We start from the raw sequence: 18,875 nt of genomic DNA, 5'->3' as shown, positions 1-18,875 counted from the left end.
ATTCTTTTGAAATGGCCCACCAGTCATCTTTCACCCAATTTTTTGCCGGCAGCACTTCACGCTGAAGGACATTTGAACCAAGGTCTTCCCAGGCCAAATCTAAGATTCTGTCCACTACACTACAGTGGCTATACAAATTGCTCTGTAGCAAGCATTTCTCACATGAAGACAGCAGGAGAATAGTTGGCCTGAAATAGGCTTTACTACATGCAAAAATATAGAAATGATTCTTAAGCACAACTAGATTGAATTTGAAGCAACTTCTTGGAAATCTGATTGCAGAGTAAAGGAACAACCACTGCATCCATAGTCCTAACACTCATGACAGTAACAGCAGAGTAAGAGACAGGACAATTGGGCCCAATTCAGACCTGATTGCTATGCCACCTACCAGCTAGCACAACGGCTAGGTCCAATGCTGACATACAACAGCTGTGAGGCAGCAGATCTTGGGCCAGCTCAGCATCAGCCTCTTCACAACCTTGGAATGCCCCATTCCAGGGCTGTGTGCTGCCCCCACTGGTGGAGACATTCAGCAGCCAGTGGGAGACCAGCTGAGCTGAGGAGAGCTGAACATAAGGGTCTGGATTGCTCTTTCCTTAACTCTTCTAGGCTGTTCCACTATTTAAAAAAATGTTTACATAATTAAAAGTATTCAAAGAAGTTGCTTACCTTTTCTAATGCAAATTAGTTCATGTACGCCACAGGGTCTTTCACCACCTGTTCATAGAAAGAGAGTTAAGTGGGGAAACGATACAATATATTTCAGTATTCATAAACTTATCTTCGGTGGGCTTAATAATCATCCAATGGTATTTTTAATTATTTGAAAGACCTTCAAACTTACTTACAGTATCAAATGGGGGTTATTAGTTTCTTATTCTATCCTCAATAGACAACAGTAGATTCAAAATATCTAAATTATAATTATAACTCATATTGGAGCAATTTACCTTGTTACTTAAGTATGTAAGCTTTGCAGAGTACTTTACTGGACAGAATGAAATTTCAAGCTAATGAAAATGAGTTGTTCGCCAGAGCAAGTAACCCAATCAAAAGCCATCTATACATTTACAATACTTAAGTGTCCAAAAATGTTGGCTTGGCTTACTAGCGAGCCCTTACTAGTGCCTGTCACCAGTCACTTCCCATTTCTTGAGATGCAGGGTCATCTCACATTTTGGCAGCATATGGGTAAGATAAGAAACAGCAGCAGTCTTTCTTATGTGGTTGGGAAGGGACTCCTGCTATTTCTTACCTGCTTAAAAATTGCAATTGAAAACGAGCCTGTGGACTGCTGTGTGTACTCGTCCCTGGCAAGTAGATTTGTGGATACCTGTAATACTATACTATGCAAGACTATATTGCTAGGAGGTTGTGGTGTTGAGGTATGTGCCAGAACCTTCTAATCCCTGGATCCACCAAGTCTTAAAAGCTAACCAAGCCAAGTTAGCTGTCTGATGAGGTGATTAAGGAGCGTGGTGTGAGATGGCAAATTGGTGGGGGCCCCCTCACTCAAAAGACAAGCCAAAGTTTGGAAGAGAGTTGAGAGGGCAGTGATGTGATCTAAAAATAAAGCAGCAAGCTGAGTGAGAGGCAGAGATACATTTGAGAGCAATGTTTGATTTCTATTTGAATCTATGGGAGAAACAAGATCCTTTTGGGGTATTAATGCTGGGAACCCCTACATTGTAGGCTTGGGTTGTATATACAGTGGTACCTTGGTTTACAATCATAATCCATTCCAGAGGTCCGTTTATAAACCAAAACAAGTTGTAACCCAAGGCGTGCTTTTGCCAATGGGGCCTCCAAAATTTGTTCGCAATCCAAAAAAATGGGTTGTAATCCAAAAAAAGGTTGCAAACAGGGACACACACTTACGGGTTTGACGTGTTTGTAATCCAAAACGTATGCAAACCAAGGTACCACTGTATGTGTAAATGAGCCATATATCATAAAGACACCACAGTCTCCACTGTGCCTCATTTCCAAAAGGAAACATAAACCCTGGGAAAGTGCCCAGAACCCCTGGAATATTGCACAGCTTGGAGACTGGGGTGGCATGCAACAATATTATACTATATAATTACTACAAAATGTGATCCTCAGTCCCACCAGTCAGGTTTATTCATTAAGTCTTTAGCAGCCAGAGATTCAACAATATTTCAAGAAATTGTGTAAGAAAGTTTATTTCACTGTATGTAAAGTAAATCCCTTCATCCATGTACAGTGAACGAATCTACAGCATATACTTCTGAATTTCAGAGACTGGGGTAGTTATATTTACAGTACCTCACTATTTCCACTACTATTCAATCAAATTTGCACCATGAACCTTTTTTTTAATGCTCTGGATTATGACAAGCATAATTACAAAACCACACCAAAGTTAAGCAGTAATATTATGCTGCTAAAAGCAGTATTGACCCAGGCAATTGTGCTGGGTTATAGAGGGTGTGGGACTTGCTCTCACTGGACCAACTGCATCCTTTTTGATTGTAAGGGAGATAGCACAAGAGCCACAAACAAAATGCCTTTCTGATAACTTTGGAAGCAAGACCTGCAAAAGCTCTGTGCCTGAAGGCACTCACATCACAGGGATTGCTTGGCAGATAACAGCAACCCCAGGGCTAACAAAACATATCCCTCAATGAAAACTATGTGTAACTTGCCCTCCAAAGATAGGGGGGGGGATGAAGTGAAAAACAAGAAAAAATGAGATTTCAACCAACAAAATGCAAACACTGACTATAAAACAGAAAGCAACATGGAGACAGAAGACCAGAGAAAAAGATTTAGAAGCAACAGAAGGTGAAAGGAAAGACAAACCCCAAAACACCCACAGCAACTCGAAAGTATTTCTGACAGAACTCTTCAGAGCTTAGGTCAGTCCCAACCTAATCAAAGCTCTGGTCTGGAGGGCAGGATGGCTCCTCCCTACAAAGGAGAGGCAGAAGACTTACAAGGACCCTGCCTGTTCCACAATGAAGGAGTTACCATCCCATGTGTTAGGAATGTCTCCCAGCATCATCTAGCAAACAATGCTTTAAAAAGCTTAACTATTGTTTGACATGATGTCCGAAATGATGAAACATGTTTTGTAAAGCAGAATCGCAACCCATGTTTGAATTGACGGACCATAGTAATAACCACATAGTAATAATAAGGTCCGTATAGTTAAAGCCATGGTTTTCCCAGTAGTGATGTATGGAAGTGAGAGCTGGACCATAAAGAAGGCTGATCGCCGAAGAATTGATGCTTTTGAATTATGGTGCTGGAGAAGACTCTTGAGAGTCCCATGGACTGCAAGAAGATCCAACGCATCCATTCTTAAGGAAATCAGCCCTGAGTGCTCACTGGAAGGACAGATCATGAAGCTGAGGCTCCAGTACTTTGGCCACCTCATGAGAAGAGAAGACTCCCTGGAGAAGACACTGATGTTGGGAAAGATGGAGGGCACAAGGAGAAGGGGGCGACAGAGGATGAGATGGTTGGATAGTGTTTTCGAGGTTACCAGCATGAGTTTGACCAAACTGCGGGAGGTAGTGGAGGACAGAGGTGCCTGGCGTGCTCTGGTCCATGGGGTCACGAAGAGTCGGACACGACTAAACGACTAAACAACAACAAACAACAAAGTAATAACCACTGCTCCACCTGCAGAGGCTACTGTACCATGAAAACAGAAGAAAAAGTGCCAAGAGGAACTCTTAAGTCTCAGTTCAGGCACAGAATGGTTGGGCTCAGGGACTCAGAAGGGCCCATCACTGATATTTATCTTGTATTCTATGTAACAAAATTAACATCTAGAACCATTCATTACAGGATCTTCTCAAAAGTTTAAGAATGCATTTTCCATTTAGGAGTTTTAACAAATATCCTATCTTTAGTAACTGGCTCTGAAAAGTGCATTTTTATGAAGGCAAGATGTATATCAATAAAAAGGTGCTGATGTATATCAATAAAAAGCAACAACAAAACACCCAACAATATTAAGTGTTAGGCACCTCTGGAAGAAGATGCAGGATATAAATTTAACAGATAATATATGTGTTCTCTTGTTATTAAATGTGGTGAACTGGAAAAATAATTAAAATAGTTTCAGATATAAGACATATTCAGATATTTGCATGATAATCTCCCTCATTTTTTCTTAAAAAAGAAAATCAATGTATACAAGATAAACAAACAAGGATAATAAAGATGGCAATGACTACTAATTAATTTGATCAAGACAAATAACTGTCTTCTAAGACAGGCCAAAACACCAGACAGCATAGTTGGAAATGATCAACAAAGATTGCACTACTCTATTAATGTCATGTGTTGTTACACACTTTTCAAGACTATAAAACAGACACAAGCTAGTTGGCTAGGTAGAAAATTACTCTGTCCATACAGCTGCAAATAAAGTGTAAGGTACAATATACAAATGTAATACTAATGACGACACTGAGCTATGCAAAATTCAATGTATTTTTCAAAACGTTTTTTAAAACAGCATTTTCACAGCTTTTTTATATTTGTGTAGATTCCACCTTAGTATGTTATTCAACTGAGTAACTGTGAAATATTGTTTCCCAATGTGCACTTCCAAGAACATAATCACACCTTCTATTCCCACTTGCAATGCTTAAAGGGAACAAATCTTGCCATAAATGATGACATATGGATTATTTTACTGCCATAATTGTCTTAAATACCTTACATGGGAAAGGACCTATTCAGACTAAGATCCTATGCATAATGACAGTGTTCTCGAAGCTACCAGCATGAGTTTGACCAAACTGCGGGAGGCAGTGGAAGACAGGAATGCCTGGCGTGCTCTGGTCCATGGGGTCACAAAGAGTCTGACTCGACTAAACGACTAAACAACAACAACAAAACTTGCTGAAGCAACTGTGACTTATTTTCAAGGAAGCATGCATTGTATCAGACTGCCAATACACAAACTAGATAAATGTGCATGTCAAATGCATGAAACCAACTATTCTCAAAGAATAGAAGCAAGGAAAACTGGAAAAGAAGACAAGATTTTCAGACAAACTTTAGTTTTATGTAAAGAGTACAAGTAAACTGACATTAGCAGTGTTAAATCCGTACCTCTCTCTAAGAATCGAACATGATATTAATAAGAACATTTTCCAGCTCATCAGCAGCAATGAATTCTCCCCCCCCAACTTCCTGCAGTGTCAATCAAATGCACTGAATACTCCCACACTCTACAAAATTTAAAAGGTATATTTGAAAAGAATGGAGTTCAGAAAGACCAATGACTGCCTTCCTTGGGAAGTGGGGAAAGAGAAGCTCCTCTCTCCCTCTCTCTTTTTTGTTTGCAGACTTTTAGTTGTGAAGCAGCTGATTAAAAAGTCCGCCTGAAAGTCTACCCAAGTCTGTTGCTCTTTCGACATCATTTGAATATGAATATATATATATACACCCCCTCCTCTTATTCAAATGATGCCGAAAGAGCAACAGACTTGGAACCACTCCACGCAACCAGCTGTATCCAGGGCTGAGGGCAGCATCTCTAGGAGATGGGTCAGGCGGCGGGAAACGGGGGGGGGGGGGCGTTGAACCCTGCTTGTTTGCAGCCCCCCCCCCCCTGAAACCCAGCTGCGTGACGGCAGCCTTTGCGAGGCTGTTTTTATTTCTCTCAGGCACTTATTAAAGGCTTGCCAGAAGGCGTTTGGCGAAGTGAGAAAAAGAAAGCGGGTTTCTTCCGCCCCACTTCTTCTTGAGGCACCTTTTCGCCTTCCAGGAGCTGCTGCTGCCTGTGGCACAGGGCGGGGGGGGGGGGGGCTAAAACAGACAGAACTTCTAAGTAAAACGGGTCCATAACGGTGTGGTAACTACTATTCCTGAGGGGGACTTAATTTTTACACGTCAGCGAAGAGAGTCAGCCACCTACACCATGTAAACAGACTATTCAGGACCCCCACCATTATATCGGCGTGGGTTTGCGGAGGCGGCTGCCTCTCGTCTTCGGCGCCCACAAAAAAAAACCCTCGACTCCACGGGGAGCAAAGGGCTGCCGCTGCCGGGGGTCGAGCTGAGGCAGCGCCTGGCACCACAGGGCGGGGGGAGAGCCGCCCCGAGCGCCCCCGCCGCTCACTTTGGGGGAAAGACCACTCATCATCATTCCCGCGCGCCCGCCACCCTGGTTTGGGTTTTGTTTTTAATTCTCATTCTTTTAATTTATGCGTTTGTTTATTCCGCCGCCTCTCCTCAGGGGCAGGCAGCCCGCGCCCCCCCCCCCGACCACCACCCACCGGCACCACACCGCCGTTGCTCGCCCCTCCCCCTCGCTCCCCGCGCCCGCTGCCCAGGTAGGGGGGGTTATTCGAGAGGAGAGGAGCCCGTTATTGGCCTACTTACCATCAATCGCCATGATCTTCCAGGTGGGCCGTACCAAGTGGAACGCACGTAGGAGGCACACGCTGTCGGGTAGAGCCGGGAAGGAACAGCGGCGATGGGGAAGGGAAGCGCCCGAGGGTGGGGGGGGGGAGGAGGCAGCGGCAAGAGGAGGGAGGGGGGGGCTGTTAAACAGAGCGGAGCGTGCCAGGGCTGTGGACCTGCGCGTGACTCCTCCTCCCCCCCTCCAACTCCTCCTCCCTCCCTGCTCCGCGCGCCCAGATTCGAAAGTGCGGCGGTGGCTTTTTCTTCGTCTTCGGTTTCTGCCGGCGCGCGGCGCGGCAGTTGACACCATCTCGCGGACCAACGGTCGTCCCACATTCTCCGGCTGTCAGTCAAACCGCGCGGCGAGGCCGCCGACGCCGCTGCCCGCCGCTGCTGCTGCAGCCTCCCAACGCGAGCCAAGCAGCACTGTTCAGCCTCTCGGAGGCCGGGCGTGGGTGTGAAGGAGGAGGTGGGGTGTTTGGGTGTTGCCTCACCCGCCGCGGGCGTCGCCGGATAAAAAGGCCTTATGTGAAAAGAGACGCGCTTGAGGCAGTCTAAGGAGAGTCGTGCGCATCCAGCTTCCTGAGGGGGTTGCTGCATTAGTTCAGCGTCGCAAGCGGAGCCAGGGCCGGCAAGGTGAGGCGACTGCCTCAGGTAGCGGGATCCACCCGAGCAGCAGATCCCCATGTCGATCTAGCTTCCCCCACCACCACCCTGCCTTGTTACTGATGTAGATATTGCCATACTCCAGAGCATGTGCGTAGCGGGGGGGGGGGCAGGGAGGAACTGCCCCCCAATCAATACAGATCTGAGGTTCTGACCCCCATCAAAAAGCCCCACCCCCCATCAAAAATCCTGGCTGCACCCATGGGCTCCACCGGGTAGCACAACCGGTTTGGCTATACTGGGTGCCAGAGAGGGTGCTGCAACAATGATGTAGAACAGAGCGCTAGAGGTGGGTGGGTGAGTGCCAAATTTTAGTGCCACACAGGGTGCTGCTGTAATTTGAGAGCCCAGAGTCTGCTACTGTCACTTCCTGGGCAGGGAGAAGAGAGCCATTTCGAGGTCTGCCTCAGGTGCCAAAATGTCTTGGGCTGACCCTGAGCGGAGCAAGGGCACTTGTGGCAACCGCAAAGCAGTGGCGGGTCTTGTTGTGTTAGATTTCAGTGGCACCCAATGCAGCACCAAAATTCAGTGTCCCTCCACCTCTCATGCTCCATTGTAAATCATAGCCCACAAGGCTCTGCACCCAGTGCAACCAAACCGGTCACAGCCCCTTAAATTTGCCTCTACATGAAGACTTAACAGATTTCTTACACCATAGGTTTTGGTGGTGTAGTGGTTCGAGTGTCACACTAGGACCTGGGAGATACTGGACTTCATATCGCCACTCAGCTTTGAAGCGCATTGGGTGACGTTGGGCCAACCACTGCCTTCCAGCCTCACAGGGTTGTTGTGGGGATTACGTGAACATTCGGGAGAACCATGTACGTGAGCTGCCTGGAGAAAAGGGCAAGATATAAATGCAATAAATAAATAAGTCTTCAGGTGTATGAAATGTTATCCTGAGCTACAGGAACATATACAGGGGTGCAGAAATTGTACATTCAAATACATATATGCCTTCATATTACTTTCAAATACAGTGGACGCTTGGGTTGCGAACATGATCCATGCAGGATGCACGTTCGCAACCCGCATCGTTCGCAACCTGCATCTGCGCACGCACAGGTTGCAATTTGGTGCTTCTGTGCATGCGCAAAGTGTGATTTAGGGTTTCTGCGCATGCGCGACCGCCGAAACCCAGAAGTAACCCATTCTGGTACTTTCGGGTTTTAGCGGTCCGTAACCTGAAAAAACGCAACCTGAAGCGTCTGTAACCCAAGGTATGGTGTATAGACTTACACCATGGCTTATTCAGAAGTAAGTCCTATGGAACTCAATGGCACTAACTCCCAGATAAGTAGGGTTATGGTTGCAGCTCAAGAAATTCAATAGGACTAAAGTCAGTCATGATGTAAATTTGTTACAACTAACTTTAATCCCATTTAAGATCTGGGTTACAAGTCAGTCTTTATTTAGGGCAGAGCCATTGCTGCTTCATCCCAGAATCCTTGCCATGTAAAATAAAAAATTGATGACCAATTTAAATCCCATCTACCGGTAATTCAATGTAAGCTTCTATAACATGAGAGAAATGTACCAGAGGCTGTACAAAGATGGTGGGTTGGTGTTTGTCCTCTGTGGTCTTTTGTTAGTGTCATTAATCTGCATGGCACTTTACAAGTATAGGTGCATTTCCTGGGATTGACAGCCTTATTTTATTAAGTTCAATGCAGAACTGAATACCTTAATAGTGGAAAGATTTACACAAAGCAAGAGTGGGTGTTTTAGTGCTGTTTACAATTAAGGCAAAGTTAACCTATGTTATATGATACAAGTAGGCAGTACTTATATTAAGGGGGGGGACTGCCAAATTTACTCCACCGTTATTTGGAATAATAATAATATAATAATAATTTATTATTTATACCCCGCCCATCTGGCTGAGTTTCCCCAGCCACTCTGGGCAGCTCCCAATCAAGTGTTAAAACCAGTACAGCATTAAATATTAAAAACTTCCCTGAACAAGAATCCCAACAACCAGCAGGTGCTAAGGGTCTACCAGAAACTAGCAACAAGCTATCTTCTGCCAACGTTTGGTTGCTGCTGAACCTATTTTTTGCCCACCTTGTCATCAGAATGTATGACTGATACCTGGAGGGTTTAAAATGAATTTATTTAAAACAAAATTGACGGAGGGGATTTCAATCATATATATAAGAATTGTTGAGAATACTTATTTTTCTTTTTAGAGGCTGGTGTTCTTTTTAATGTTATCATGCTATTCGTGTGTTTTGCATGTTTTAGATTTGTTCTATGGCTCATAGAGACTGTCAGTATTAGACAACTAACAAATAAATAAATAATAATAATAATGAGCCACCCTAGAGGTAGATAAGTTAACATTTCTATGACTTGTAAGACAAATTGGAGACTGAAAATGTTATCCCTGTGCCCATTTTCCTGTGCCACTTAATTCCAATTAGCAGGCTGCTTAGTCACGAAAGTGTTCCAGTGTTAGAATTAAAGGGGTGGCTTCAGGTCAAGAAGAGTGTAAGTTGGCAGAGATATTCAGATGAAGCAGGTACTCAGTGTGCCAGTACTATGGCTGGCTGTAGTTAATGCTTCCTATCAGCTCCTTTTCATTGTTACCTTTTTAAAAATCCAGATTCTCTTTAATCTGTTTCCCCCCCCCCCTTATTTTGAATATGTCTAGTTTTCTCTGTTTTTTCCTCTGTCTTCTGAAAACTCATTTTTGGACCAGTTTTCATTAGTATATATATATTTGTACTAAACATTTATAGCCCATTATAAAAGAACAGTGAGACGTACAACAATTAATACACATAAAAAGATTGAATACAATGCATAATAAAATGAAATTCACAATTTATTATGTCAAGGTCAAATAACATTTTACTTCATCAGGATATTAAAAATGTTTTAGCTTGACTCCAAAAAGCAAGCAATGGAAGCTTCTATAACAAGAGAGCTCCACAGAACTGCATTGTCTACACTTCATTTACATTGTCTTTCACCTGTAGAAAGCCCAAAAATGCAAAAGTTTTAGGATGAATATGTAATGGCATTACCATGACAGTAGCAGGGCTATCAGAAGGAGCCATAGCACCATTATAAGAATAAATAGGAATGAAGGTGCTGAGCTAAAACTCAAGTACAGTTCTGTACAGTGGTACCTCAGGTTACATACGCCTCAGGTTACAGACTCCATTAACCCAGAAATATTGCTTCAGGTTAAGAACTTTGCTTCAGGATGAGAACAGAAATTGTGCTCCAGCGGCGCGGCGGTGGCAGGAGGCCCCATTAGCTAAAGTGGTGCTTCAGGTTAAGAACAGTCTCAGGTTAATTACGGACCTCTGGAACGAATTAAGTACTTAACCCGAGGTACCACTGTATTCACTTATTAAAGCTCAGGATGTTGACTGATACCCCCCCCCCCCGCCATGCTTTGTGGCTTCTTACTCATAGCTTGTTTTGCATCAAATGCCCTCCAGCAACATTCTTCTTCAAGTCTCTTATTAGATTTCCTTACCATCCCTTCCCTTTTGCTGCTCCCTTTCATTTTGTCATTTCTTTATTCTTTCTGCTCTTTTACTCCTATGTACACCAAACATTTGAAAGTGAAAGTGGTCCCAACACACATTCTCTGCATTTTAGTGATTTGTGTTCAAATCTCTCTTCCAACATTTAAAATCATATGTTTGTCTTCACCTGTATTTTATATTCACCTGACAGACACAACGAAATAATAAAGCAGAAAAAGACAGTAATAACAAACCAAATTTGGGAGCTAATTTGGGAGCTAATTGTTGGTCCTTTTGCGTGCTCTCTCTCTCTCACACACACACACACATTCACAGCTGGATTAAAAATAAAGGGTAAAGGGACCCCTGACCGTTAGGTCCAGTCGCGGAAGACTGGGGTTGCGGCACTCATCTCGCTTTACTGGCCGAGGGAGCCGGCGTACAGCTTCCGGGTCATGTGGCCAGCATGACAAAGCCACTTCTGGCGAACCAGAGCAGCACACGGAAACGCTGTTTACCTTCCCGCCAGAGCGGTACCTATTTATCTACTTGCACTTTGACATGCTTTCGAACTGCTAGGTTGGCAGGAGCTGGGACCGAGCAACGGGAGCTCACCCCGTCGCAGGAATTCGAACCACTGACCTTCTGATCAGCAAGCCCTAGGCTCTGTGGTTTACATCACAGCGCCAAATTGATATAAAATACTGGTTAATGGGAATGTTAACAATCCCATTCATTATATAGTTATTTCATAAAGTTTATCCATTGCTTAGCTGTAAAACAAAAAAATAAAACCCACAAAAAACTCCCTCAAACAGTTTACAAAAAAGATTCATTAGTAATAGTAGCAAATACTGATAAAGATACTCAGAGGGTGTTCAAGCAAAAGTCTGTGATTTTCTTCTTAGGGATTTTCTTAATCCAGCAGATGAAGGGCAAGTTGAGATAATTATAAAGCAGCATGATGACCTTGCCTGCCAACCTAGCAGTTCGAAAGCACCCCCGGGTGCAAGTAGATAAATAGGGACCGCTTACCAGCGGGAAGGTAAACGGCGTTCCGTGTGCTGCGCTGGCTCGCCAGATGCAGCTTGTCACACTGGCCACGTGACCCGGAAGTGTCTCCGGACAGCGCTGGCTCCCGGCCTATAGAGTGAGATGAGCGCACAACCCTAGAGTCTGGCAAGACTGGCCCGTACGGGCAGGGGTACCTTTACCTTTACCTTATGATGACCTTAATTGATTTGAGAACTATGTTTACATCTTTGCAAAATTTTGGCACTAATACCATATGCTTTCTGTTCCAATGAAGCTAATATCCACCTTAATTAGTATATCATGCAAAATGTTTCTCATTTGATGGATTTGCATCTTTTGTTGACACAAAAGGAACTTATCACTACCTGAAGGCCAACTACATTTTAAATGGCATATGTGTCTGCTAGGTTTACACAGATAACTGGTTGACACTTCTAGTCTACATAGCAATTGGCATTTCCATGCACTCTGATTTCCGTCACAGTGTTCCGTTGCGCCAGAAGCGGTTTAGTCATGCTGGCCACATGACCCGGAAAGCTGTCTGTGGACAAACACCAGCTCCCTTGGCCTGAAGCGTGATAAGCACCGCACCCCAGCCTTTGACTGGATTTAACTGTCCAGGGGTCCTTTTCCTTTACCTTTACCTTACAAAGCAATAAACATGAACTTGATATATTCAGTTAGAAAAGTAAGAACTGGTCAGAAATATAGATGCTAGACATAGTCCTGGCTTGGATTAGCTAGACTGAGAACCTGTGGAGCAGCTCCTGCTGGAGCATGAATCATCTCACTCCAGAGACCTGGTAGAAAGCAACAGATGTAAGATCCCAGAAGTCAGAATTCAAACAGCAGGTTGAGGCTGAGTCTTTCAGGACCTGGGAGAGCTCCCAGCAAATTTAGCAACCAAGACAGCTTAGACAATCTGAATTTAGCTGAGAGCAAAGGCTACTGAGGCAGATGTCAGGCCTGCAGGATCCATTTTTTTGTTGTTTTTTACTAGATCCTAAAGACCACCAACCAGAGCCAGGTGCAAAATCATGGCTCAGGGTGTAGATATACACAGAAGTTAGGAACAGGCTGCTTCTGAGCACATGCGTAGCCCAATAATTTGCTTTCAGCTCCGGGTTTGAGCTCAGTTCTCTCATGTTCACTCCTGACTCATACCCATTAGCTTTCTTTATTTCAGCAGTCTTATTTTGGAGAGTGAGAGCCTTTTGCTAAACAATTGGTACTTCAAGACCCTTTCTGATGTACTGCAAATCACTCTGAGATCTACCAATTCCTAATGTACCTTCAGGCTACGCCTGCCTCTGGAGAAAGCTGGTAAGAATGCTAAAGGTCAGAACCCTACTTTAGAGACATGTGCCTGCTATGCTTGGCTTAGAGCTGTATATTGGCCATTGGTCTGATCAAGCAAGCTCTTCTTATGTTCTTATGCACTGTCTCCCTTTGTGGCCTCTAGGTGTGTTTTCCCCTCTTCTCTGCTCTGAATTTATATGGGAGTGAAGGCCACTGGGCACTTACTGTGGTTGTGGGACTGCTTAAGGTTATACTTAACTTTAGTAATTTGAACCCCTGGCCTCAAAGGCACAGTCTGATATCAAATCCTCTTCTGTGTGGTGTGTGCTGTCCCTCAGACTGTCATATGTGATCCCTAAGTCAGAGCCCTGTTGACCTGCATTTGGAGAGGACACCTTCACGTCAAAATCACTGTCCAAGGGGACCGGACACTGGGATATTAAAAGTATCATTGGAAATTACATCATTCCAATGAGCTGAAAATACCATCTGATTTTGATGGAGAAGGGGCTAGGATCATTTCTTTGTACATAAATCACAGAAAGAGCGGAGTTATTGTTGAGTGTTCCCACTCCTATAAAGGTAAACTGAAATAATATTTTGTTACATTGTTTTTTTATTCAGGAATCTGCTTTTCAACATCTGGATATACTAACTTGTTCAATAAAAATCTGGATACCATTTAATATTCAAAAGTTGTTTTAGCAAGTTCAAAATCAGCACATCATGGCTATTCATTACTATTCCAAAATGGTCCTCACTGAAACTCAGCACAGAATTCAGTTACATTGAACACACACTTCATTCATCTGCTTCCATTTTATAAACAGAGAAACTTTATCCACATATTGAATTTATTGTATCCACCATAACAAAACAGTGCAGTATCATAATGCTGAGTGCAAAAATGAAATGAGTGGGTGGATGAACCTATAGGATTCAGTTACGTAAGTTTAAAGGGAAAGCAGTAAAAAAAGAGGGCTGGTGAGTGGTACTCTTGAGAGAGACTTTGTGTCCCCCACCCCCATGAACAGAATATCTTGTAATATATGAGTGGTGTTGTGAGTACTGTCCTAATATTGGAGAAAAGATCTAAAGCAAGCCAAAAAGAGAGAACCCCCTTACCCAATGGGTGAGAAATACATGAAGGAAAAGGAGGGGGGGAATATAAACTGTCTGAACTCCCTCACCCCTATGGATTTCTCAGAACACCTTCTTTGTAGGGCTAAATGAATTGGCTTTCTTAATCCCATTATCCTTATCTTTGTGCACAATTCTTTATACATGATTTTTTAAAAAATAAATGTTTTAGTCTCATTTCTTTTGTACCATTAGATATATGTGGCAGAGCCTTGAATCTGTACCCATTGTACCTAAAACTGCCTCCCCAATATTGTTAAGCACACCTCATTTAGTTAAGTTGGATCCATCTTTAAATAGCAGTCTCAACAGAAGAAGAAATATTAAATTTAATAAATAAATAAATGCTTGTGTCTTCTTTTTGTGTTGTAAACCGCCCTGTGATCATGTAATTAAGGGCAGTATATAGATTTAATAAATACATAATATAAAAACAAACAAATAAAGATAGTTTCACTGAGAATTATTTTATCAAAGGTCAACAGGTGTGAAATGAATTTGCTGTTAACTGTTGTGGCAAAACTTGCTTTTAAGATGTGATTATTTACCCTTCCAAAAGCTCACAGAGGAGTCATCAGTCTAATGGTACATGGGCATAATTTAGGCATTAAGATTTATGACAGAATTGGATTAACAAATGTGTATTGATTTCTTTAAAGAAGTTTTATTTCCATAGCTCTTTGAAACCCCTGATGTTTGAGAGCTTGCCCTTTTATAAAAAAGGTTTTAAAAACTAATTTCATCTGCTGAATTCCTGATAAGGAACTCCTACACTACAATAGTTGCCCGGAAACGGAAAAATCATTTCCATTCTTTCTGTTCCTTTCTGTTCTGTGTTATTTTCAAGGATGCAACTAGAGTGGCATTAACAATTGTGTTCACAAATGAGAATAGATTATTTTCAGTGAGTACTGTTTTCTGCCACTTCAAAAGTGCTCATGTTTGGGAGCTTGCCCTTTTAAAATATATTTCTTCATACTTAAAAAAATCCATAAGATGATCCTTTTCACTAAATAACATTTCCTATGTTTTATTATTGAGCACAGCTGAAACCAAAGCTCTCCCGATATTTAACTTATATTTATATACAGTTCCCAAAAGTTCATTGTGTACACTTGAAACTGAGAAATTCTCACGACTGTTGAACGCAGTACAGATGTTGTAGGAGGAAGGATATTGTAGTAGCTCTATAGGAGAGTGAATGGTGCTTAAAAGTAAAGGCTTCCCATTGGGCTCCATTTCCATCTCATTTCAACTCTATTTCGGCATGAAAAGGAAAAATATCAAAACCTTGGATGGTGGGAATACTGTGGGTGAGTGTCCCACTGAGCATATCACAGAGATGCAGAAACGTTGCATGTTTTCTAGAGGCATTTTTCCATTAACAAGCACATTCCATCTCTCCCCCCCCCCCCCCGAATAGTGGTGGCCAAAACAGCAATCAAGTAATTATTACACCTGCAGAATTTTTGGTAAGAAACACCTTAGCCACACAATTTTCCAGAAAACAGTTCGGTTCATTGATGTTCTTGTGCTTGCTTTGTTTAATTTCAAGCATCCTGTTCTTAAGGGTAAAGTTAGCAGTAATTAGTTTAAAACCACTGTCTCACATGATCATATCAAACATTATTATTTGTAAAATCACCACATCTTTTTAATTGATTTGAAGATATAACTGGAAATCACATTAAGTATCTAGACTGTACTTTGGATAATGAGAATGCCTACATCATAATTTCATCAAACTAAATATATTTTGGGAGCTGTTATATCAACAACTTTGTAAGAATATTGACAGTGAGTCTTTTGTTGGTCATTCTACCTCATTGATCTATAAAAGCGTGGAAGGAAACCAAATGAGCTGGATTATTTCAAGGTCCACCAATCCAGCACCCTATTTCCAACAGTGGCAAAGACTCTGGAACACCCAGCGAGATAGCTTGCTGAGAAAACCCTCTCCTGACATTTGCCTGTTTGTGACGACTATTCAGAGATACACTGTTTTAAAACATGAGGTTTCCATTTAGGCACCATTATTAATACATGCTGTTAGAAGTATCCCTTTGGATTTTTTCTTATGTTTTTCAAAAACCATCTCAGCTGCTTACCATCACCTCATCTGGTGGTAGCAAATTACGTAAGTGAATTACGTATAGTATAAAGAACTGCCATCTATTGACAATCAGTTTGGGGTAGTGTATGATCCTGGTTCTAGTATTATAAGAGGATGGAAGAAATTATGCCATTTTCACATATCTTTCATCTACCCTATGTTTTGGGGAATGGTTTGTCCATTTGTCTGCTCGTACTCTATGTGTAAGAGAGGGAACAGGGTGGAAGAAGAGGGGCAGTGGTGTTGCTGTCATAAAGAGGAGAATTGGCAGGGTTTGGAGGTGACAGGGGCATCAGTCAGACTGTGCCAAGGGCAGCCCGCAGCCCCAGAGAGAGAGAGCAAAAGGCAGCTGGTGTCTCAGCAGAGCCAGTGGAATATCTTTGCTTCCCTTCTATGTAGATCAACACACACACTTCCCTTTCAATGTATTTTATATCCAAGGTTCACCATAGACTCCTTGGGAAGGAAGGGTGGGGTATCAGTTCAATAAATATATGTCCCACCATTTATATTCATCCCACCAAGATTCTGATATTCCCATTATATCTATGTTCACTTTGAGTACCTAGCACTCCAAGATCCCACATCTTGGCTTTTGAGACTTCTGGCATTAAGGCATAAACGCCTAAACATTGTGTCCTTTTCCTTCCTTCTTTTTCTTTTTGCATGACATATGGAATGCCAGCAAAGTCATTAGATAGATTAACATTTTTTAGGGGGAACACAGAACAGACCTCATTTTTTATAGATATACAAAATGCAAACCAGGAGTAAACAGAAAACAAGTGGGACTTGCAATGAAACACAGGGCTCCTGTTCCCGTTCCAGCCAACCAACCATACCTTCTTCCAAAATATTTCATTTTATGCCCTCCCTTCCTGGCATATCCCCCCACCCTAGATTTTAAATATTCATGCAAACCCTGGGGCTCCCTTGAGCCTACTGTTTCCTCCCTGTTAATGTAAGAATATAAGAATAGCCTGCTGGGTCAGGCCAATGGCCCATCTAGTCCAGTATCCTGTTCTCACAGTGACCAACCAGATGCCTTTGGGAAACCAGGGAGCAGAGCATGTGCTCAAGAGCACTCTTCCCTCCCATTATTCCCAAAAATTACTGCTTCCAATTGTGGAGGTAGAGCATAGCCATCATAGCTAGCAGCCTTGATAGCCCTATGCTCCATGAATGTTGTAGCTTGTGCCATTGGGCTGGCACTGGGAGAACTGAAATCATTATAGGGTTTAGTTTTTCATGCATATAGCAGGACTTAGAGAGATAAGCAACACATTCCTTAATATACTTGGAAGCAAGTGTAGTAAATGGAGTTGATTCCCAGGTAAGGAGTTATTGCTAATCTGTAAGAAAGAAAAAGTACTATGGCTTGTTTTTTGCCAGAAACAATTGCCAGAAAACCAAAGGACAAGGATTTTGTTCTTTTCAGCTGTGTGTGTACTGTTGTGCCAGCAGTAGACTACCGCTGATGGAACCCTTTATGGCAGTGTGACTTGCCAGTGCTGTACAAGAGAACTGAGTGAAGCTGGGGAACAGCTCCAGTAAGGATGTAATGATAAATTTGCAAAATAAGTGGTGTAAGTGAAAACAGTCCCATTTCAGTCAATGGAACAGGTATTTATTTTTAAGTTTTTTAAAAAAAAACACACACACACACACCAAAAACTTAAACTGTTATTTAAACCATATATATATATATATTCAACAATAAAGAAAGAAAGAAAAAGAAAAGAGAGAGAGAGAGAAGGATAAACTTACATCAAAAGATAATACAAATTCCACATGTTGAGATTACTGTGAATCTCCTAACTAATGTCACCTAAGAATGGTAATGTGGGTTTGTGAGGGTATTATCAATAATCAGAGTAGGATGATACAATAGGCGAAAGATGTGGGGCATAATATACAAATGACGGCTTGGGAGAGGCTATGAAAAACAGATCTGAAATTTATGGCATGTTCTTCGTTGAAAGAAAACTATATATGAAAATGACGTATTGGTGGTACTTAACCCCAGTAAAATTAGCAAAAATGTATAGAACAAGTACCAATATATGCTGGAAATGCAAAGAAAAAAAGGGTACCTTTTATCGTAAGTGGTGGAATTGTAATGTAATAAAAAAAGGGAAATGATATATAATGAAATGTGGGGAAAAGTTTAAATTACCGGTAACCTTTCCTTAAAAACCAGATGCTTTTTTATTAGGAATTATAGGTACCAAGTTCCCAAAAGATCAGAAGAAACCTGTTCATGTATGCTACAATGGCCGCTTGGATGCTGCTAGCCCAGAGATGGAAGAAACAACCCCGACCAAAGAAGAATGACAAATCAAGTTGATGGACTATGCCAAAATGGCAAAATTAACTGCATCTTTCCTTCTTTGTTCATGGGAAAGCAAGAGCCTAAAGTGTAATAAAATTTACTAACCTAACTGTAGATGATGGGACATTCCAACATTTTCTTACTGTTTGCTGTGTGTGGTTACCTTTCCTTCACCTTGTTGTCAGTTTACTAGGTCTAGCTGCTGGTCCACAACTAGAAACTATGGTTTCTCAATGTGCAAAAAGCTGGACGATCCAAGGCTTATGCCACATATTCCAAAGTTTTCCCCTGTACAAAAATTTTTAAAAAAAGAATTGTGCATTTCCAATCCACACTTCAGACTTAAAGAAGCTTGCCTCGCCTCTGGTAACCATGGTTTCTCTCCTTCAAGATTATTCACCTGATGCTAAAT

General features: G+C 42.3%; 1 protein-coding gene across 4 annotated transcripts in view; it reads right to left on the bottom strand.

Moving 5' to 3' along the window:
- SYT14 (synaptotagmin 14) overlaps positions 1 to 6,814 on the bottom strand; it is an 83,795-nt gene extending 76,981 nt beyond the window's left edge. For all 4 annotated transcript variants that reach the window (XM_028724744.2, XM_028724740.2, XM_028724741.2 and 1 more), the window contains exons 1-2: positions 6,376 to 6,814; positions 673 to 720 (exon numbers count right to left, since the gene is read on the bottom strand). Coding sequence is in view for 3 of the 4 variants with exons in the window: in XM_028724740.2 (XP_028580573.2) it covers positions 673 to 720; positions 6,376 to 6,706 (379 nt within the window). In the remaining variant the exon portion in view is untranslated. The remainder of the gene's footprint in view (positions 1 to 672; positions 721 to 6,375) is intronic.
- Positions 6,815 to 18,875: the final 12,061 nt, after the last annotated feature.

The sequence above is a fragment of the Podarcis muralis genome, chromosome 3, assembly GCF_964188315.1.
Source record: "Podarcis muralis chromosome 3, rPodMur119.hap1.1, whole genome shotgun sequence".
NCBI lineage: Eukaryota > Metazoa > Chordata > Lepidosauria > Squamata > Lacertidae > Podarcis > Podarcis muralis.
Note: the sequence above shows the minus strand (reverse complement) of the source record. Positions and strands in the feature narration are given on the sequence as shown.